The sequence below is a fragment of the Symphalangus syndactylus genome, chromosome 1, assembly GCF_028878055.3.
Source record: "Symphalangus syndactylus isolate Jambi chromosome 1, NHGRI_mSymSyn1-v2.1_pri, whole genome shotgun sequence".
NCBI classification, from domain to species: domain Eukaryota; kingdom Metazoa; phylum Chordata; class Mammalia; order Primates; family Hylobatidae; genus Symphalangus; species Symphalangus syndactylus.
In genome coordinates this window covers 95504350-95526111 of record NC_072423.2, presented here as the reverse complement: position 1 = coordinate 95526111, position 21762 = coordinate 95504350, and the positions used below count along the sequence as shown (strand labels likewise).

The following is a 21762-nucleotide window of genomic DNA, read 5'->3' as shown; positions in this document are numbered from 1 at the left end:
ACACAGCAAGACTCCGTCTCAAAAAAAAAAAAAAAAAAGAAATGATAAAAATGAGAATCCAAGAAGAAGTTGTATGAATAAATCAGGCATGGTGGCTCATGCTTGTAATTCCAGCACTTTGGGAGGCCAAGGCAGGAGGATTGTTTCAGGCCAGGAGTTTGAGACCAGCCTGGGCATTATAGTGAGAGCCTGTCTCTACAAAAAAATTTAAAAATTAGCCAGGTACAGTGATGCATGCCTATAGTCCTAACTACTTGGGAGGTTGAGGTGGGAGGATCTCGAGCCCCTCGAGTTGGAGGTTACAGTGAGCTATGATTATGCCACTGCACTCCAGCCTAGTGACAGAGCAAGACCCTGTCTCAAAAAAAAAATTAAAATTTTAAAAACGGTTTTTTGCTCAGACCCCATCCTCAGAATACTAGAATGTTAGAGCCAGAAGGGACTTTGGAAATTACCAGTTATCTATTAAGATGAAGAAATCTGAAGCCCAAGGAAACTAAATGACTGCCCTTGGTTAAGGTCACCTTAGTTAACTAGGCCAACCAAGGAGGCTTTGAGTATGGCTCTCGATATTTTCAGCCCTGGCCTTCCAGGTCTCATTTATTGGCAGTGTCTGTAGGGAGCCAGTTATTTCCAGTCCTTAGACTGGGTGACATATTGTTTCTGCTTCCGTTTCTGCACCCACCTCAGAATTTAGATTACTGTTTCATGTTGTATTAGTTCATTCTCACGCTGCCAATAAAGACATACCCAACACTGGGTAATTTATAAAGGAAAGAGGTTTAATTGACTCATAGTTCATCATGGCTAGGGAGGCCTCAGGAAACTTAGAATCATGGCAGAAGGGGAAGTAAACAGATACTTCTTCACATGGCAGCAGGAAGGGGAAGAATGAGTGCCCAGTGAAGGGGGAAGCCCCTTATAAAACCATCAGCTCTCTTGAGAACTAATTCACTATCAGAAGAACAGGATGGGGGAAACTGCCCCCATGATTGAATTATCTCCACCTGGTCCCTCCCACGACACATGGGGATTATGGGAGCTACAATTCAAGATGAGATTTGGGTGGGGACACAGCCAAACCATATCACATGTCTACTCTGGATATCCTGTTTATTCCAAAAAGAAACCCTCTGTCTGAGACACACTCCCTGCCTCCCTATAAGAAGAGCCCAAGACTGATTCTGACCCAAACTCAAGGGTTTGAGTGGAACCAGAACATCCCAGGGAATGCTACCAGATGAATAATGACATTTTAGGGACTGTTGAGCTTTCTTTCCTTTTGAATGTGCCCTCTCTGTCTCCTAGACACTTCTTAAGGCCCCACCTTGTTTCTTAGGCTCCCCTAGAGCTTTCAAATGCCCTGAAGAGGCTGACCCTAGGAACTTAAGTAGAAAATATCCTTGAGGTCCGCCTTTCCAAGCTGATGCGAAAGGAAGTCCATTTGAAGACTCCCTCCCCTGAGAAAGAACCAAGCAACTATTAAGCTGTTTCCCATCCAGACAGTAGGAAAGGGTTAACTGCTTCTCTCGGGTCCTGAGCAAAGTCTGTCCCCTACCAGTTCCCATAACCGGGTTTCCTGAAATGGAGCAGGTCCCAGGTGACTCTCCACTAATCACATCCTTGGAAATGGGGCCGTGAGGCTCAGATTAGCTCATCCCTTCACCTTCTTGAGGCCTTCTCCACCTGGAGCACAGAATCTGGGGCAGCTTCACCACTCACCTCCCTCTGCTTTCTTATCAGGGGTCAGACAGGGATGTTCTAGTAGAGGAATATTATTGGGCTAATGGGGGCAACTAGAGGCCATAATGGTGCTGACTTTTGTGCAATTCTTGGACTACAGCATCTGTTCTTCCTAAGACTTAGGGGAAAAGAGAGATTCTCTTCCTGGGACAGTACCAAAGTTTGTATAACTAGAGTATTTCCTTCTTCACACCCATTCCCTGTTTTCTTCCTCTCCTTAGAATAACTGACTATGATACTGACTAACTTCCTGTTCTTCCTGGCCAAGTCACCCTTTGCACAAAGTCTGATTTCTCATCCACCAGCAGCAGGTGCCGGGCCAGCCCAGGAGATTGCATTCCTTTCCTATTATTGTCCAATTTTTCCTCTGCCTAGATAGCCAATAAAATCTACATCACAAAGTGCTTCTGCCCTGTGTATCTGGCTTTTTTTTTTTTTTTTTTTTTTTTTAGAAGGAGTTTTGTTCTTGTTGCCTGGGCTGGAGTGCAGTGGCATGATCTTGGCTCACTGCAACCTCCATCTCCTGGGTTCAAGCGATTCTCCTGCCTCAGCCTCATGAGCAGCTGGGATTACAGGCATGCATCACCATACCTGGCTAATTTTTGTATTTTTAGCAGAGAAAGGTTTTCACCATGTTGGCCAGGCTGGTCTTGAACACCTGACCTCAAGTGATCTGCCTGTCTCAGCCTCCTAAAGTGCTGGGATTATAGGCGTGAGCCACCACGCCCAGGCTATAATTGGCTTTTTACCTTATCTCTAAGTAGGGCTAGATTTGTTCTGCCAGCTGATGTCCACTGGAAGAGAAGTATTCTTTGTGGCTTAGAAGCCTTGGGAATGCAAACAGCAGTGTAATCTGGTCACATATGGCCAAGTAAACCTATTGATCCAAAGACCAGATGATCAACTGTATTTGAAAGACAACTAGGCTAATTGAGACAAAAATTCTTCCAGCAGCCCCATTAAAGAGGACATTGACTCCACATATTCTAAAACTTTCAGATTGTTTCATAGACATTATTTTAACTATATTCCTGGGAGAATTTTCCTATTTTAGCTATGGAAAACTAAAACATAACACCTAAAGAGAGGTAAAATGGGAAAAGAATTGAGACATCCTGACTGTGTGTGATTACAGTACTCTGAAGCACTTTGCCAGGGATACAGGTGTATAGTCTTTAAAGCTAGTTATCTGGAACCTTAGTTGAGCTGATTTTTCACCGACCTCTAAAAGTTGACTTGGCTGTGCACAGTGGCTCATGCCTGTAATCCCAGCACTTGAGGAGGCCTAGGCAGGAGGATTACTTGAGCCTAGGAGTTGGAGACCAGCCTGGACAACACAATGAGACCCCATCTTAAAAAATTAAAACTTAGGCCCGGCACGTTGGCTCACACCTGTAACCCCAGCACTTGGGGAGGCCAAAGCGGGCAGATCGCTTGAGCTCAGGAGCCCAAGACCAGCCTGGCCAACATGGCAAACCCTGCCTCTACAAAAAATAAATTAGGCAGGCCTGGTGGTGAGCGCCTGTAGTCCCAGCTACTCATGAGGCTGAGGTGGGAGGATTGCTTGAATCTGGGAAGCAGAGGTTGCAGTGAGCTGAGATCGGGCTGCTGCACTCCAGCCTGGGCAACAGAGTGAGACACTGTCTTAAAAAATAATAATAATGGCCAAGCGCAGTGGCTCACGCCTGTAATCCCAGCACTTTGGGAGGCCGACGCAGGCAGGTCATGAGGTCAGGAGATCGAGACCATCCTGGCCAACATGGTGAAACCACATCTCTACTAAAAATACAAAAATTAGGCCGGGCGCGGTGGCTCACGCTTGTAATCCCAGCACTTTGGGAGGCCGAGGCGGGCGGATCACGAGGTCAGGAGATCGAGACCACGGTGAAACCCCGTCTCTACTAAAAATACAAAAAAATTAGCCGGGCGTGGTGGCGGGCGCCTGTGGCTACTCGGAGAGGCTGAGGCAGGAGAATGGCGTGAACCCGGGAGGCGGAGCTTGCAGTGAGCCGAGATTGCGCCACTGCACTCTAGCCTGGGCGACAGCGAGACTCCGTCTCAAAAAAAAAAAAAAAAAAAAAAAAAAAAAAAAAAAAAAAAAAAAAAAATTAACCGGGCGTGGTGGTGCGCACCTGTAGTCCCAGCTAATCAGAAGGCTGAGGCAGGAGAATTGCTTGAACCGGAGAGGCGCAGGTTATAGTGAGCTGAGATCACGCCACTGCACTCCAGCCTGGCGGCAGAGAGAGACTCCATCTCAAAAATAGTAATAATAATAATTTAAAAATAATAAAGTCAATTTGATTTTCATCTGTTCTGGCATTAAGGCCACTTCTTTTTTTTTTTTTTTTTTTGAGACGGAGTCTCGCTCTGTTGCCCAGGCTGGAGTGCAGTGGCGCAATCTCGGCTCACTGCAAGCTCCGCCTCCCAGGTTCACGCCATTCTCCTGCCTCAGCCTCTCCGAGTAGCTGGGACTACAGGCGCCCGCCACCACGCCCGGCTAATTTTTAAGGCCACTTCTGACTTCTGTTTCCTCAACTTTCATTCTCACCAATTGGAAAGAGACTATAGGATCAAAGTTCTTTTCCCATTTTTACCTCTTTCTTTAGGTGTTATGTTTTAGTTTTCCATACCTAAAATAGGAAAATTCTCCCAGAAATATAGTTAAAATAATGTCTATGAAACAGAGTTTTAGAATATTTAAATTAGAAGAAATCTTTTTTTTTCTTTTTGAGACCGAGTTTTGCTCTTGTTGCCCAGGCTGGAGTGCAGTGGCGCGATCTCAGCTCACTGCAACCTCTGCCTCCCAGGTACAAGTGATTCTCCTGCCTCAGCCTCCTGAGTAGCTGGGATTACAGGTATGTGCCACCACACCCGGCTAATTTTTGTATTTTTCATAGAGATGGGGTTTCACCATGTTGGCCGGGCTGGTCTCGAGCTCCTGACCTCAGGTGATCCACCTGCTTCAGCCTCCCAAAGTGCTGGGATTCCAGGCGTGAGCCACCGTACCCGGCCTACATTAGAAGAAATCTTAAAGTTCATTTAATCTAGTATTTCCCAGCCAGAGAAGCGATATTTTTTTCAACTCATTTCCTTTATCCCCACCTCTTCTCCTGATTATCCTCTCTCTACCTCCTTCCTCAACCTCTTTCTGGTATCCAAGGTAGAGCGTTGGTCCAGTTTGCATAGTATATTTAGTGTGTTTAGGGTTGGGAAACACTGACCTACTTCACCTCCCTATTTCATGCAGTAATCATTCTAACAGTCATAACAAGTTGGTATCTAGCTTTTACTTGAATATCTCATGTTGGGAAATTTGCCACCTCAGAGGCAACCCATTCCAGCTTTGGGCAGCAATGGTTTCGTAGAGAGTTTTTCATTATATCAAGCTAAAGTCTACTCCCTCTCCCTGCCCCATGTCTTCCACCCATTGGTCCCAGATCTGCCCGTTGAACCCACAGAGAATCCATCTAATCCCTTTATAAAGGGGCGTGGAGAATACCCAGGAGTGTAATTGTTAACTTGTCACAGTGGCTCAGACCTGGCTTGAATGATTGTATTATAGATATCCTGTGCTTTGTATGCTAGCTGTGTTCCTAAAACATTGTATAAGCCAAGTTTTGTATGAATCAAATCATTTTAGACATACTGAGAAGTTGACTGTTTAAAAGAAACCCTGTTATCAGTTCTTTCATAAATTGAAGAATCCTTTTGTAATGCAAATAATCTCCCCCTTTAACATTTCATGCAAATCTAGATTTTCGTACATTATGCTTTACCTAAAGCAAGGTTTGCCTACATACAAAACAAGTAAAATAATGATAACAGTAATAGCTAACACTTATTGAGCCCTTATCTGGTACCAGGTGTCATGCACCTGACAAGCACTATTTAATTTCTCATCACAACTTCCTTCTGTAAAATTATCCCTGATTTACAGATGAGGAAGCTCATGCTTAGAGAAGTTAAATACCTTGTCCAAGTTCACACAATTAGAAAAAGATGGACCAGAATTCAAACACGGTCTGATATCTTCACACCCTGGAAGTTTCAGAAGCCATAATTGACATGACTAGCCACTAGCTGTGTGCCACAGCACAAGTAAATTAGGCTGAGATACAGAAAACTGACCTCAAATGTCTATAGCTTCAAAGATGTACACAAAACCTATTCTTCTCTGGGTGTCCTGGGTTTTCTAGTACAACTCAGTTTCCAGTGCAATTCAATTGAGGAACCCCAAAGCCTTCCCCTCAGTTATTAGTATTAAACAGATGCCATCAAAATTTATTTTAAGCAGATGAGTGTAATCAGACACTTTTTCTTTTCTTGTTTTTCTTATTCCTGCTGAACAAATTAAGACACTTTCTCAAAGGTCTGTGTATTCACAGGGATTAGTGGCATGAGCTTCTTGGAAGAAAAGGTGGTTCGTTATTGACTGGTAAAGTCAAAGGTATTGAGCACCATGGTTGGTCCCAGACTGCTCCCAGATGAGTCTGACTCATTCATATGGGCCCAGTTTTTAATGGCATTTAGGTTTGCAAGTTAAAAATAGTTTGAGAGGGATCGTCCATAAATAAGTGCTGGTTTGAGTCCCAACTGGACAAAGATAAATGGATGTAATATTTCCATGTTCTCAAATCGGTTCTACTTTCTCTGATTTCATCCACAGCAGCATGCACTCACAGCATTGCTCAGCTTAGAACATCCCCTGGGGCTCTGAGAACCCACACTTTTCTACACTGTGTAAGGGAGCTCGAGGCATGACTGTCTTCAGTGCTCTGTACCCCACCTCCACCTACCCCCACCTATTAGAATTCCCCATCTGATGTGACACTTTATCTTGGCTCATTTGCAGACTTTTGCTTTCAAATACTTGATTATCCTTTGCAAACCATGCCCCAAGCTGGCCAAGACCAAGCTGACATCATGGCCTAAGTAATCACAGGAAATCAGGTCAGTCCTCAGAAGGAATCAAGCTCCCCTAGCAAGCCACCTTTCTGACCTTTACTTGTGCAGCATGCTTGTTTACAATTTCAAGTCATAGACTCAGGTGAGGAAATACGTCATTTTCTTTATTACTCAACTTAGTTGGTCAGCTCTCATTTCTACTGATAGCTAAAAAAGAATTAACTTCACCAATCAAGATAACACAATCTGACATTTTGGGCTGGATGATTAAAAAAATAATAATGCGGCCGGGCGCGGTGGCTCACGCTTGTAATCCCAGCACTTTGGGAGGCCGAGGCGGGCGAATCACGAGGTCAGGAGATCGAGACCACGGTGAAACTCCGTCTCTACTAAAAAAATACAAAAAATTAGCCAGGCGTGGTGGCGGGCGCCTGTAGTCCCAGCTACTCGGAGAGGCTGAGGCAGGAGAATGGCGTGAACCCGGGAGGCGGAGCTTACAGTGAGCCGAGATCGTGCCACTGCACTCCAGCCTGGGCGGCAGAGCCAGACTCCGTCTCAAAAAAAAATAAAAAAAAAAATAATAATAATAATAATAATAATAATGCAATCGTTGCAAGTTTGGTTTTTTGTTTTTGTTTGTTTGTTTGAGACAGGGTCTCACTCTGTTGCTCAGACTGGAGGGCAGTGGCATGGTCATGGCTCACTGCAGCCTCGACCTCCCAGACTCAAGCAATTCTCCCACCTCTACCACCCAAGTATCTGGGACCACGGGCATACACCACCATGCCCAGATAATTTTTAAAGTTTTTGTAAAGATGGGGGTCTCACTATTATTGCACAAGCTGGTCTTGAACTCCTGGCCTTAAGCAATTCTCCTGCCTCAGCCTCCCAAAGTGCTAGGGCTACAGGCGTAAGCCACCATGCCCAGCCGTCAATCGTTGCAAGTTTTAAACTCAGTCTCTCAGTCTCTTAGGAGCTCCTCCCAGCCCCCTTCTCCTGATTTTTTTTTTTTTCTTTTTTTTGAGACGGAGTCTTGCTCTGTCACCCAGGATAGAGTGTATTGGCGTGATCTTGGCTCACTGCAACTTCTGTTTCCCTGGTTCAAGCAATTCTCCTGCCTCAGCCTCCCAAGTAGCTGGAACTACAGGCATGCGCCACCACGCCTGGCTAATTTTTGTATTTTTAGTAGAGACAGGGTTTCACCATGTTGGCCAGGCTGGTCTCCCGCTCCTGACCTCAGGTGATCCACCTGCCTCAGCCTCCCAAAATACTGGGATTACAGGCGTGAGCCACTGCGCCCAGCTCTGTGCTATAGATTTTAAAGGGTCTAGTTAAGGGTTCCAAAGCGAAGAATTTAACTTTGATCTCTCTGTATTGTCCCTACGCAGAGGGTAGTGCATCTACAAAGAACTTGCTGTTGCCGTTGCTGCTGCTGCTGCTGCTGCTGCTTAAGTGATGGAGATAGATTAGGGATAAAAGAAACGGGAAACACATCATTTGATATGAAAACATTTCATTTCATCTACTTACAATAAGGAGTCATCTTCTCTCCCAAGGTCTTTTCTTCCATTCATTAGTTTACTGCACGGATATCTATGTGTTTGCTCTGCTGGGGATACAACTGTGAAATAATTGTGTTCTTTTCCCCCATGGTGCTCCTGCTGTAAGAGAGAACACAACCAATGGGCAGTGACAGTCCAGTATGGAGTGCTCTCAGAATGCCCCTGTCTCAGACTTGGAGCTCAAGGAAGGCTTTCCAGAGGAAGTAACATCTAAATTGATACCTGATGGATGAGTAAACATTGGGTGAATGGAAGAGGAAGGGTGATTCCAACCAGAAGGAAGAGCATGCTCAAAATCCCATAAACATTGGGGAAACTCCAAGAGGTTCCTTACGGTGAGGACATATTGTGCCAAGTGCAGAGTGGTGAGAGACCAGGCTGGAGAGGTAAGCAGGGTGTGCAAACTTTGTTAAGAACTTTGGACTTTGTCCCAAGGGCAGTGGGGAGCCACTGAAGGGTTTTCAGAAGATGAATGATCTGTCTGATGTATTAAAGAGACTACTCTAGCCGCACAGTAGATAAGATGGCCCAGGAAGAGTGCAGAGAATAAGAAAAGGCCTATACAAAACACCACCATCAACAACAAAATTAAGCGACAAGCAGAAAAGGAACTCACAAAAGAAACAGAGAAGGGACCACAGGGGTTGAAGGAAAACCAAGAGAATGGCAACCCCATACCAAAAGAAGAAAATTTCAAGAAGCAGGGCATAGTTAGAGTCCATTGCTGCCAAGAGGAGAAGTAAGACAGCAATTGGAAACTAACAGCTGGATTTTGCAATAGGATTATTGACAACCTTGTTGAAAGCAGCTTTAGAGTGGAAGTTCTATTGCATTGGATTAAGTCAATTGTATCAGTGCTCATCTATCCCCTTCAATTACCATCTATTTCTACACTGATGTATTCCAAATGGATATCTTAAGTCCAGACCTCCCCTTTAAAGTCCACGCCCATATACAACTGACTACTCAATATCTCCACTTGATTGATTCAAAGATACCTCAAACCCAGGTTCCAAAACCAACCATCTCTCCACCCAAACCTGGTTTTCCTGGAGTATTCCTCATCTCAGCAAATAGTAGCTCCATTATTCCAGTTGCATAACCCATCCTTCACTAACCCTTTTTCCTCACCACCACCCCTATATCTATCCCATCACCACATCTGGTCAATTCTTTCAACCTGTGCACTCCATCTCCACTGCCAGCAACTGAGTTCAAGCTACCATCTTCTCTGTCACCCTACCCACAGTGGTAGCCTGCTAACTGGTTTCTCACACCAGTCTTTGCACCCCTCCATAGCAGCTAGAGTAACCTATTCCCCCCATAGCAGCTACAGTAACCTTTTTAAAATACAAAGTTGATCCTATCACTTCCTTATTTCAACCTTTCAATAGTCTCTCAGGGCTCTAAAGGTGAAAATCAAAATTCTTTAAAAATGACATAAAAAGCTCTGCATGATCTAGCCCTTGCCTATCTCCCCAGTCGCAATTCTCTACACATTTCCTCTTCCCCTGTTTTCCCTGCACCCTGGTCTTTTCTCCATTTCTTTTGTATTGTTTTGTTTTTGGTTGGTTTGTTTTTTGAAAAAGAGTCTTGCTGTGTCCCCTAGGCTGGAGTGCAGTGGCACAATCTCAGCTCACTGTAGCCTCCGTCTCCCGGGCTCAAGTGATTCTCCTGCCTCAGCCTCCCAAGTAGCTGGGATTACAGGCACTTGCCACCATGCCCAGCTAATTCTTGTATTTTTAGTAGAGATGAGGTTTCACCATGTTGGCCAGGCTAGTCTCGAACTCCTGACCTCAGGTGATCCACCCGCCTCAGCCTCCCAAAGTGCTGGGATTACAGGCATGAGCCACCGCGCCCGGCCTCTTTTCTCCATTTTTTTTTTTTTTTTTTGAGAGACAGAGTCTCGCTCTGTCGCCCAGGCTGGAGTGCAGTGGCATGATCTCAGCTCACTGCAACCTCTGCCTCCTGGGTTCAAGCAATTCTCCTGCCTCAGCCTCCCGAGTAGCTGGGATTACAGGCGCGTGCCACCACGCCCAGCTAATTTTTTTGTACTTTTAGTAGAAACGGGGTTTCACTCTGTTAGCCAGGATGGTCTCGATCTCCTGACCTTGTGATCCGCCTACTTCGGCCTCCCAAAGTGCTGGGATTACAAAGGCGTGAGCCACTGCACCCAGCCTCTTTTCTCCATTTCCTATGTACACCATGTGTCCTGCAACATCAAGCCAGTTAGCCATACACTCTGTGGCTAAGAACATGGGTTCAAGGGTCAGATTGGGTTAAAATCCCAGCTCTACCCTTGCCTGGTTTGATGACCCTGAGTAAGGTACTTAATCTCTGAATGTCTCCATTTCCTCATCTGTGAAATGGGGTTAATACTTACCTCTCAGAGTTGTTATAAAGGATTAAATGAAATGTTATGTGTAAAGTATTAGAAATACAGTTCCACGTTAATGTTAGTAACAGCTATTATTATTCCCCACTCTGTCTAGTTAATGCTTCTCATATTTCAGATCTCAACTCAGGTGATCTGAGGTTATGACTCTGTTCAGTTCTGTCTTAACATCCTGAGCTTTTCATTCACAACACTCATTATACTTTGTGGTTATATATCTGATGGATTATTTTATTAACATCTGTCAATCCCACCACAGGCTCTTCCAAGAGAAAACAGACAGTATCCATTTTACTCATCATTATATCCCCAGATCCCAGCACAGTGCCTGGCATATAATTAGCCATATAGTTTTTGCATAAATATTTGATTGAACAGGGGCGAGGAAGTGAAGCCAATGAGTGCAAAGGACTCAGGAAGACTGTGAACATAAAGAGCAAGGGGAATGCATGGAGGGAGATCAGGGCTTCTTGATTATTTTTTAAGCTGGCAAATGCTTGAGCATGTTTAAATGCTGATGGGAAGGAGCCAGCAGAGAGAGAGGAGCGAGGGCCATGAGGCTGCGGAAGGGGATGAGACTTAGCATAGGAGCCATAAGAATCCATCTTAGGTGGAAGGAGGGACACCTCTTCCCTGGTATTGAAACAAGAACTGAGAATTCAGCTATGTATGTATGTTTGGTGGGCAGAGCCAAGACCTTTCCATGAATCTTGGTAATGTAAGCAGCAAATGTGGATTCACTGAGAAGCTCAACAAACTTGGTGGACATCATTCCATTCGCTTTTGCAACTCAAATAAGAAGGAACCAGATGTTTTCTTCATCATTGACTGTACTGGTTCACTGCAGAGCAAAATAACAAGTTTCCAAAGCAACCCAGTCACAGAGCTGAGATAGGCGATCTCAGTGTTCTCTTTATTCAACGTGCTTCCTCTCCAAATCAGGAAACAGTATGGGAAATAATACGGTAAAATCATAACGGCTGATATTGATTAAGTGCTTACTATGTGGTGGGCACTGTTCTTACTTTATCTGCAATAATTCATTTGATGTTCCCCACGTTATGGTGCCATTTTACATATAAGGAAACTGAATCCTAGGGAGGTAACTTGCCCAAGGTCACATAGTGAGTGGGTGGCAGAACTACGTTTTAAACCCAAGGAGTCTGACTCCAAAATCAATGCTTTTAACCATTCTGCTATACTCCCTGTCTAGCAGAGAGGAAAGAACATATTAGGATTCAGAAGACCTGGAGTTTCTATGATGAACTAATTCTGTGAACTTGTACATTCACTTAGGTGTCTGAACATCAGTCTGTTCATCAACAGAATAAGAATGAGAATGTTTATCTTACGAGGCTTCTTGAAGGATTATGAAATGCTGAAAATAGGAAATAATTCTACAAAAGATATTATTTTGCTAATCATAAGACTTAATACCCTTGACTTCTAATTGAGTCACAATATTATAGGCTGTCATTGAGACCCTCAGTTCCCATAACCAGTACAGCAGCAGCAGCTTGGTGGTTCCAGTTCCTTCGGCAGGGCAGCTGATTCTACTTTTTTTTTTTTTTGAGATGGAGTCTCGTTCTTGTTGCCCAGGCTGGAGTGCAGTGGCACAGTCTCAGCTCACTGCAACCTCTGCCTCCCGGGTTCAAGCGATTCTCCTGCCTCAGCCTCCTGAGTAGCTGGGATTACATTCCCACCACCACGCCTGGCTAATTTCTGTGTTTTTAGTAGAGAAGGGGTTTCACCATGTTGGCCAGGCTGGTCTCGAACTCCTGACCTCGTGATCCACCTGCCTCGGCCTCCCAAAGTGCTGGGATTACAAGGGTGAGCCACTGAGCCTGGCCATGGGCAGCTGATTCTCATCCCATTGGCTTTAATGTCCCTGACCAAGTGTCCCTGATGACCGTCATGCACAGGTTGGTGCCTCCTTCCCCCAAACCAACCAACACATACTCCTACCTCTGGGAAGAGTTGCAGTTTATCCCCTTGTTTCTTTAATACCATTGCCTGAAAGAGTGGCTATTAAAAATAATAATAATAAATAGCATCAGGCCCGGCATGGCAGCTCACGTCTGTAATCCCAGCACTTTGGGAGTCTGAGGCAGGCAGATCACCTGAGGTCAGGAGTTCAAGAACAGCCTGGCCAACATGGTGAAACTCTGACTCCACTAAAGATACAAAAATTAGTCGGGCATGGTGGCATGCACCTGTAATCGCAGCTACTCAGGAGGCTGAGGCAGGAAAATTGCTTGAACCTGGGAGGAGGAGGTTGCAGTGAGCCGAGATCACACCACTGCACTCCAGCCTGGGTGACAGAGCAAGACTCCATCTCAAAATAATATTAATAATAAATAGCCTCAAATGCAGCTAACTGTGAGGTACACACCAGAAAGCCAGTTCCAGTTTCGTGGTAGAAGCACAGATACCAGAGCTAGGAGAGAACTTCAAAGTAATCTTTCAGTGGAACTCCCCAACCCTCCTCCCAACCCATTTTATAGACTAGGAAAACCAAGGCGAGGTAGATGACACCACTAGTTAGGGTTGTCAAAACCATATCTGGAAAGTACTTCAATTGCACGTATTTGTTCCAGTATGGATACCTTTTCAGAAAGGAGCAAAATCCTAAATTATCCATAAATCTATTATAAAACCTTAAATCCAATAATTCACTCAAAGCTCATTCTTCGAGTGCCCTTACTTGGCCATTTCAGGCATTCCCTGGATAGAAACGGGCCCACATCTTCAGGGGCAGTACATAACCTAACGGCTCTGTACAAAGCTTACTCTGTCACCACTGGTTCATCTCTGAGCTGAGTTTTCTAATCTGGAAGAACAGCACCTACTTCTCAGAGCTGGAGTGGGGGTGGGAGTGTCACATGAGATGATGCGCTTTTAGCACCCACCTGGCACTCTGTGAGTTTGTCATGATTTGGGCATAATTCCTTCCTCTCCTAAGCAGGCAGCAGTTCATCTTGGTTAAGGACCTTAGACCTTAGACCACTCAGACGCTAAAAAACCAAGGAGAAACTCAGCCGTGTCAGGCCTAGAAATGTCTGCCCCCACCCCCACCCCCCTCAAGACGGTGACTAGGCCGGAATTGTCCTGGTTGATAAATGAGAGGAGCTGAGAAGCGCTGAGATGCCTGTTCCGAGCATCTGATCTGTAGAAGGCGAATCTTCACTGTGCCATGGAGATGTTCTGGGAGGGAGAGCCGGCCCAGCTGCCTGAAGGAGGACGCGAGAGCGAGGGGACGGGTGAGAGGAATGCTTAGCGGAGACGGACTGGAGGTGCCCGGAGAGGAAAGCGGAACGGAGGCTGGATCTCGGGAAACCTCGTCGGCAGTGTCATTAGAGGAAGGACCGCGTGTCCCGGGGATACGGATTTTGGAGGAAAAGCAGAATAGGTACAAAGGTGAGGTGTCCGAACCGGGGAGATCAAGACCTGTAAGCTGTTGTGGGGGACCCGGGGGCCAGCAAGGACGGGAAGGCGGGGTTTTGGGGCGAACCCGCACGGTTGCTGGGGCTCGGCAGCCGGCCTCGGAGGTGCCGCCGCGTTCGCCCCGGGGCAGGTCAACGACCCCGGGCGGGGAGCACCGAGAGGGGCCTCGGTTGCCATGGCGCTGGGCTGGGAAGGGGCGACTCGGGCCCCGCCCCGAGCCCTGCGGGGCCGCCGGCTCCAGATGGTCCCGGGCCTCCCGCGGGAGCCGGCGGCCTGCGGCAGGGGGAGGCTATTGTCCTCCTTCCGCGGCGCCGCAGTCCCGCCGCTCGCGCCCGCGCGCCGCCGCCACGCGCCCCGCCGCCGCCCGCCCCGCGCGCCCCCCGCGCCGCCTGCGCCCCGTGACAGCGCCCGCCCGCCGCCCGCCGCCCGCCCGCCGCCCGCCCGCCGCCCGCCCGCCGCCCGCCGTGCGCCCGGCCGCTGCCTGCAACCGCCCGTCGCGGCCGGGCTGCGGGCGCGGCAACTACCGGTGCGCCCCCGCCCGCCGCGCCCCCGCCCGCCCGGCCGCCGCTCTGCGCCGAGGTAGGTGCCGGCGCCCCGCCCGCTTTGTCCCGGCCCGCGGGGCGGCGCGCTTTGTGCGGCCGCGTGCGGTCGGCGGGGTCGGGGTCGGGGTCAGGGTCGGGTCCCGGCGGCCGGGGTGAGCCGGAGCGGGAGCAGGCGGGGACGGGACGGAGAGGGTCCCGTGCCAGCCACACAGGTACCGGGGTGAGGGCGGTGGGGGCCAAGGCCGGGGGGGACTCGGGCCTCTCTAGAGCTGGGAGAAGAGTCTGGAACAGTTAGGGCTGACGGACACGTTCGCGGCGAGGCTGGGAGCGGGTCTGACAGCGCCGGCCCCTCGCGTCGCCGGGGCTGCGGGGCGGACGGGCCGGCCCCGGGCCAGGTGCTGGGGGCGCGCTCGGCCGCCTCTGCCCGGCGGACTGCGGGAGCCCGGCTCCCTCCTCCCGGGAGCCGCGTGGGCTCCTCCTCGCCTCTTTGGCAGCTGGCTCCACGCGCTCCCTTCTGTTCCCCCACAGTGTGTGGGAGAGGGACACGCGGTTGGCTGTGGTGGCTGGAACTGGCCCGGGGAGAACGCAGACGCTTCGGGCTGCGGGGAAGCGGCCGCGTGCGGCGTTTCTGTGGCCGGGACGCCGATAGGGCTGTGCGGTCCGCCCCGCACGGAACTACCCAGCAAGGCCTGCTCGCGGGGGTGTTCCAGCTCCGGGGCCAGAGTCGTGATTTACCTTCCACTCGCTTGGAACTTTACCCCATTGACCCTAGGACATTACATGCTTGTGTGAGGTGCGGGTTTGCCCCGGTCTTAACCTGCTACATGTCGTCTGCCCTCCCCCTCTCGGAGCAGCCACAGTTCGAACGCTGGAGAGCCCGGGGGTTTCAGGCATGGGCAGAGGTAGCCACAAACCAGTTTTCCTTGAAGGTGAAGAGGGCAGAGTGAGTTCCAAATATGTGTCTTAGCTTGAGGTGTGGGGCAACCTCTTGGCTTATTCAGAAAGGCAAAGGATTGGCCGAGGAGAAGATAGGATGGAGTTTACATTCTTCCCTTAGAGAAATTGATGTGACCCCGGGTTGGGGAAGGGAGGTAGCAAGGGAGTGAAGAATCTGAATATTTGAATAAATCTGCCATAACTGGAGGATTCTAGAAGAGAAAATAAAATTTCAGCCCCCCTCTTCAGCCCAGTTCCTAACTTCCTCCGAAGGAATTGATCAGGAACACAGTCTGAGAGGTGGGTTGGGGTTTTGCTGTTCCTTCCTTCTGCCCTGGGCCCATCTGTCTCTTGCCTTCCTGGGGGCCTTGAGCTGATTTGTGACTTCTTTTTCGTTTTATCTCTCTGCCAGTCCACCCATTTATACTTAGAAGCAAATAAGATTTGAACTTTGCCAAAGTCCCCATTTCTTCTAATCTATTATTCATCTCACTGTCATTTGTTCAACTCTGCCTTCCCATGACTTCTCTAGCTCTGCCGTTCTCCTCCCGCATATCTGCGGTTTGCTGTTGGGGCGTCAGCACTGTTTCTTTCATTACCTCTGGTACCTACTCCATCGTACCTACTCCATCTTCATCTTCCTCTCTCATCGCCTGAGCTCCTGAGGGGAAGTGATATTTGAGTTTAGTGTGGGGTAGGGCCTCAGCAGACCTAGAAGCCAACCCTGGGTCACACTCACCCCTGAAACTTTGTGTCTTCTCAGCACTCATGGCTCCTCTAACCAATTCCAGCTGCTTCTCATCTTTGGACAAGGGTGGCCCTCAAAGTGTGGTCCCCAGACCAGTAGCTTCAGTGTCACCTGGGAACAGGTTAGAAATGCACATTCCCAGGTACCATCCCAGAAGTACTGAATCAGAAACTGGGGGATGGGGGGAGTGACCTGTGATTTAACCGTCCTCCAGGTTGTTGTGATTCATGGAAGTTTGAGAATCCCCAGTCCTGAGCTGTTGAGCTCAACCCTGAAAGTATTCCAGCCCAGGAGCAGGTCTTCTTCAATCCCGTATTCATTCTTTCCTTGAGCTTCTCTCTAGTCCTAAGAAAGACATTAATTCGATGGCCAAAAAAATGAATTATAGTCAAGTCATTTAATATCTCTTTATTGAATATCAATTGTACTGAGTCTGGAAAAACATCAAAACGAGTAAGACAGCCCTTGTCCTCAATGAGTTAAATGTGGAGCGGGCAGAGAGACACATAAACAACTAACCGTAATGCGATGTGATAAGCACAATACTAGCTGCATGCCGAAGTGCCCTGGAAGCACAAAGGAGGGAATGATCAACTCTGAGGGAGGGAAAGAATTCATCAGGAGCAGGATGTGGTGAGAGGAAGAATTAGGGTACAAGGCAACCTGTAGCCCAGGGTATAGGATTTCTAGCTTAACATGTCAGCTGAAAGAGAGGAAAACTGCCCTGGAGGATCGGCACGGTGAGTCTAGTCAGCAGTGCCTGGAGTAGATTCCAGCAGGACCCCAAGCCTGCAGCCAGCGGGGATTGGCGTTCTTCTAGCACTAACAGTGTAAGCTACTTGGGCCTGGCCTTGAGGTCAATTGCTAAGAATAAGGTATGATGAGACTGTAATCTGGATTAGCTACTGCACCACCCTATTGCCAGACTTCAGGAATCCGTGGAAGAGAGGACAATTGAGGATTCTCTGGCTTCAAGAGAGACAGGGGGTCATGAAGCCAGGGGGCTGCTGGCTGACTGAGGAAGTGTCAGCATGGAGACCCTGGTCATAGGTGAGGAATGATCTACTCAGTGGCAAGAAACCAGCACTGGATATGTGTAGGAGAAAAGCAAATAGAAATCAGTGGGAATGTAGAGATGGCAGCCGGGGACACAAGCTGAGAACACAGCATATTGTCCAAAAGGCCAGGGAGCTGCAGAGCCAGAATGCTTGGAAACCAAGACCTAGAGACACAAAGGTAGCAGAGTCTCAGAGCCACATGCTGAACAATGCCAGAGAGCACCATTCACATGGAAGGCTGTGGTGTTGCAACATGGTGGCCCTGTGGGGGTTTATGATCTAAGGACACCAATGCTAGCTTGGTTCCTTATCCATATCACTGCATTTCTGGAAACTCAGGACATACAGCATGCATGCTTCAAATTCAGTTTGGGAAGAGGAGCATTGAAGTGGCTGAGGTTTTATTTGGGGGAAGAGGAAGTTCTAGCTCCATACTTTCTCCTGGTAATGGTAGGAATCCACAGAGACATTCTAACAGTTGGACTTCCCTGGAGGGTCTGGCTCCCAATTGGGCCCCTTTGTAACTTTAACAAAACCTCCAATTCTGCATTTCTCCTGAGCCCTACTTCTTAGGACCAGGGCTGTGGTCTTGGCAGTCTCTGGTTCTGGAAAGGAAGGAGGTATGGAGAAAAGAGAAGTGATGGGTGGTGAGACTCGGGTAGGTAGGGAGGTGTGTGCCCATGGACACACAAAGGCAGAACCTGGCTTCCGTCATTAACTGGTTCCACGAAGCTGAACCTGACCTGCTTGAAGGCCAGGGTTGTCTGCCCCTCCCCTTGGGAGGACCAAGTTGGATCCCCAAAAATAAGCCAAAGCAGTCCATGTTTGGGTTCTGTGCAGCTTACAGGGGCCTCAGAGATACTGTAGTTTGGAGACAGGGTCAGATGGTTAGCTTCTTTGAGTTTCTGCTCTTTGTAGAGTACAAAGATATGAGGCAGGGTTTGCAAACCTCAACAGTTGGGGCCAGGCAGGTAACGTAGATATGTGAAGTGTCTGGGCCTGTAGACCCATCTAAAGGAATCCAAATCAGTCTTTTTTTTTGAGACAAATTTCACTCTGTCATCCAGGCTGGAGTGCAATGGCGCAATGTCGGCTCACTGCAACCTCCGCCTCCCAGGTTCAAGCGATTTGACAGCCTCAGCCTCCCGAGTAGCTGGAACTACAGGCACCTGCCACCACGCCCAGCTGATATTTTGTATTTTTAGTAGAGATGGGGTTTTGCCTTGTTGGCCAGGCTGGTGTCGAACTCCTGACCTCAGGTGATCCGCCCGCCTTGGCCTCCCAAAGTGCTGGGATTACAGGCATGAGCCTCCGTACCCAGCCAAAAAATCAGTCATTTAAAAATAGCTTATTGGGCCGGGCGCGGTGGCTCACGCTTGTAATCCCAGCACTTTGGGAGGCCGAGGCGGGCGGATCACGAGGTCAGGAGATCGAGACCACGGTGAAACCCCGTCTCTACCAAAAATACAAAAAAATTAGCCGGGCGTGGTGGCGGGCGCCTGTAGTCCCAGCTACTCAGAGAGGCTGAGGCAGGAGAATGGCGTGAACCCAGGAGGCGGAGCTTGCAGTGAGCCGAGATCGCGCCACTGCACTCCAGCCTGGGTGACAGAGCAAGACTCCGTCTCAAAAAAAAAAAAAAAAAAAAAAAAAAAAAATAGCTTATTGGCCCAGCAAAACACTCCTGGGGGCTAGCCTTGGTAAGTTTGTGACTCCTAGTGAGGGGTCATGGAAACCGAAGCAGGGGCAGGGTGGGACTTGGGTGTAGGCATTTTTGTGGGCAGGTCTGTGCAGGGAGAGTTTGAGTGCTGGAGATGTCCATCCCAGAGCTGAGCTTAAGTGTGGCTGCTGGTTAGGAAGCACTAATCTGAGGGGCCGAGAGAAATGGAATTACACTTGGTCCTGAGGTGTGGACTTCTTTCCTGTCTAGAAGCTGAGAGTATTAGGTGACGCTAGTTCAGGTCATGCCTTGCCCACAGCACTCTTTGCTCAGGGTGATTCAACTCTGCCCTAGAATATATTTTTATATAAATATTTACAGAACAAATCTAGAGAATCTGTGGGGGGAAATGGTGGATTTTTGAATGAGAAGAGTCCTAGGCCTAGTAGAAATTAAGCTCCCTTTCCTTCTACAGGGAATTAAAGCCCAAATCTACAAGCCTTAGACCTTAGCTCTCTTGCATCTCATTAATGCTCCTCCCAAGAAAAATCCTTCTACACATTTTCTCTTTAGGAGAAAGGGGAGGGGCAGACAACCCTGGCCTTCAAGTAGGTCAGGTTCAGCTTCATGGAATCAGTTAATGATGGAAGCTAGGTTCTTCCTTTGTGTGCCCATGAGTCTCACAACCCAGCACTTCTCTCTTCTCCAGACCTCCTTCCTTCCAGAACCCGAGACTACCAAGACCATAGCCCTGGTCCTAGGAAGTAGGGCTCAGGAGAAATGCAAAATTGGGGGTTTTGTTGAAGTTACAGACCCAGTCCCCTCCCCCTCTCTTGAATGCTGCTGAATGCTGAATTACACAAGAACTGTGGACGGTAGAGGTTTTTTTTTTTTTAATCCCCAGCAGATATTCTGAACCTCATTTGTTAGTTTTGAGGACAGAGTGTGTTTGCATAAGTTAGAGCCGTAAGTAGTGCTGGTGAGCAGACATGGTCCACATTTCCCCAGCCTGGGCCCTAGGCAGGAGCCACAGCTGCTCATCCCTGCGGGATGAGCCTCCATGACGGTTGAGGAACCTGTGTATGTTCTGTGTTCAAGAGGCTGCGATTAAGAGCGTGTCCCCCAGAGTCAGAAAGAACTTGTCAAAACCCAGCACTGTTTCTTCCAGCTGCGTGACCTTGAACCAGTAACTTAATGTCTTTTTTTTTTTTTTTTTTTTTTTTTTTTGAGGCGGAATCTCACTCTGTCTTGCCCAGGCTGGAGTGCAGTGGCGAAATCTCAGCTCACTGCAGCCTCCGCCTCCTGGTTTCAAGTGATTCTCCTGTCTCAGCCTCCCTAGTAGCTAGGACTACAGGTGTGTGCTACCACGCCCAGCTAATTTTGTATTTTCAGTAGCGATGGAGTTTTACCATGTTGGCCAGGCTGGTCTCAAACTCCTGACCTCAGGTGATCCACCCGCCTTTTTCTGAGATGGAGTCTTGCTCTGTCACCCAGGCTGGAGTGCAGTGGCGCGATCTCGGCTCATTGCAAGCTCTGCCTTCCAGGTTCACACCATTCTCCTGCCTCAGCCTCCCGAGTAGCTGGGACTGCAGGCGCCCACCACCACACCCAGCTAATTTTTTGTATTTTTTAGTAGAGATGGGGTTTCACCATGTTAGCCAGGGATGGTCTTGATTTCCTGACCTTGTGATCCACCCGTCTCGGACTCCTAAAGTGCTGGGATTACAGGCATGAGACATCGCGCCCGGCCAACTTAATATCTTTTGTGCAGCTTCCTCATCTATGAAATGGAGACAACAGTGGGCCCTCACCCCACAGGGGGTTATGGTGAGGTGATGCATGTCAATGGCAGGGACATGTCACAGCCGACATTTATTGAGTACTTACTAACATTCTCTGTGGCAAACCAAAGGAAACAAAGCAGAGAGAACCATACTGTGTCCTCCTTTGAACTCCTGGGCACTTGCCAAACAGCGTATCAATCTTCCTGGTGTATCATAGCTTTTTCTTAGCTCAAGAGCAGAATCTAGGTCTTTTTTTTTTTTTTTTTCTACAAGTCTCGCTCTAAGGCGTGCCCAGGTTCAAGCAATAATCCTGCCTCAGCCTCCCGAGTAGCTGGGATTACAGGCGCCTGCCACTATGCCCAGCCAATTTTTTGTATTTTTAGTAGAGACAGGGTTTCACCATGTTGGTCAGGCTGGTCCTGAACTTCTGACCTCAGGTGATCCACCCACCTCGGCCTCCCAAAGTGCTGTGATTACAGGCGTGAGCCACTGTGCCCAACGAATCTGGGTCTTTTTCTCTCAACTTCCCTACAGGGTATAGGAGGCCATCTTGGGTTGATCATGGGCTCAAAACAGTTTGTAGAAGGAAAGAATGCCACTTTCTAGTCATTATTGCCCATGGGGCCCCATATGTGCTGCCTGCATTACCCTGGCCTGCACACTGCTGTCTGAAGCACTGAAGCCCATCACCCCTTTCCTTACCCCCCAAACCCGTCCCTCTCTGGCCCGAAGCCATTGGAGCCTTTCCTGACCACCGCATCGCTCTGAGCTGCTGCTGCCTTCCTGCTTCACTTTCTGTGCTTCTGATGCATTCCCGTCCCCAGGCTTCCCGGGTGGCTTCCCCTCTCCCCCTGGGGGCTGATTTCCACTGAGCAGCCAACCGCAGCCTCTGGCCACAAGGAGAGCGGAGCCACAGGTAGGGGAAGAAGACAGAAGGGCCTGGTGGTGAGTGGAGGGCTTGGTGGTCCCTGGACGTCCCTCACTGGCC

General features: G+C 48.6%; 2 protein-coding genes across 5 annotated transcripts in view; both read left to right on the top strand.

The window, feature by feature from the left end:
* Positions 1-13933: 13933 nt before the first annotated feature.
* Positions 13934-21762, top strand: part of SPTBN2 (spectrin beta, non-erythrocytic 2) — a 43180-nt gene continuing 35351 nt past the window's right edge. Inside the window, exons 1-2 of one of the 4 annotated variants that reach the window (XM_055266688.2) lie at positions 13936-14022; positions 21599-21690. The gene's annotated coding sequence lies outside the window, so the exon portion shown is untranslated. Of the gene's footprint in view, positions 14023-14515; positions 14629-14741; positions 14804-21598; positions 21691-21762 lie in introns of those variants that run through there. The other 3 variants (XM_055266761.2, XM_055266801.2, XM_063643362.1) reach the window with 3 other exon arrangements.
* LOC134736606 (uncharacterized) lies at positions 14225-21649 on the top strand. The gene is made up of 3 exons (XM_063638890.1): positions 14225-14447; positions 14817-15534; positions 21507-21649. Exons 1-3 carry the CDS (start codon positions 14225-14227, stop codon positions 21523-21525), a joined length of 960 nt encoding a protein of 319 aa, XP_063494960.1. The 3' UTR covers positions 21526-21649.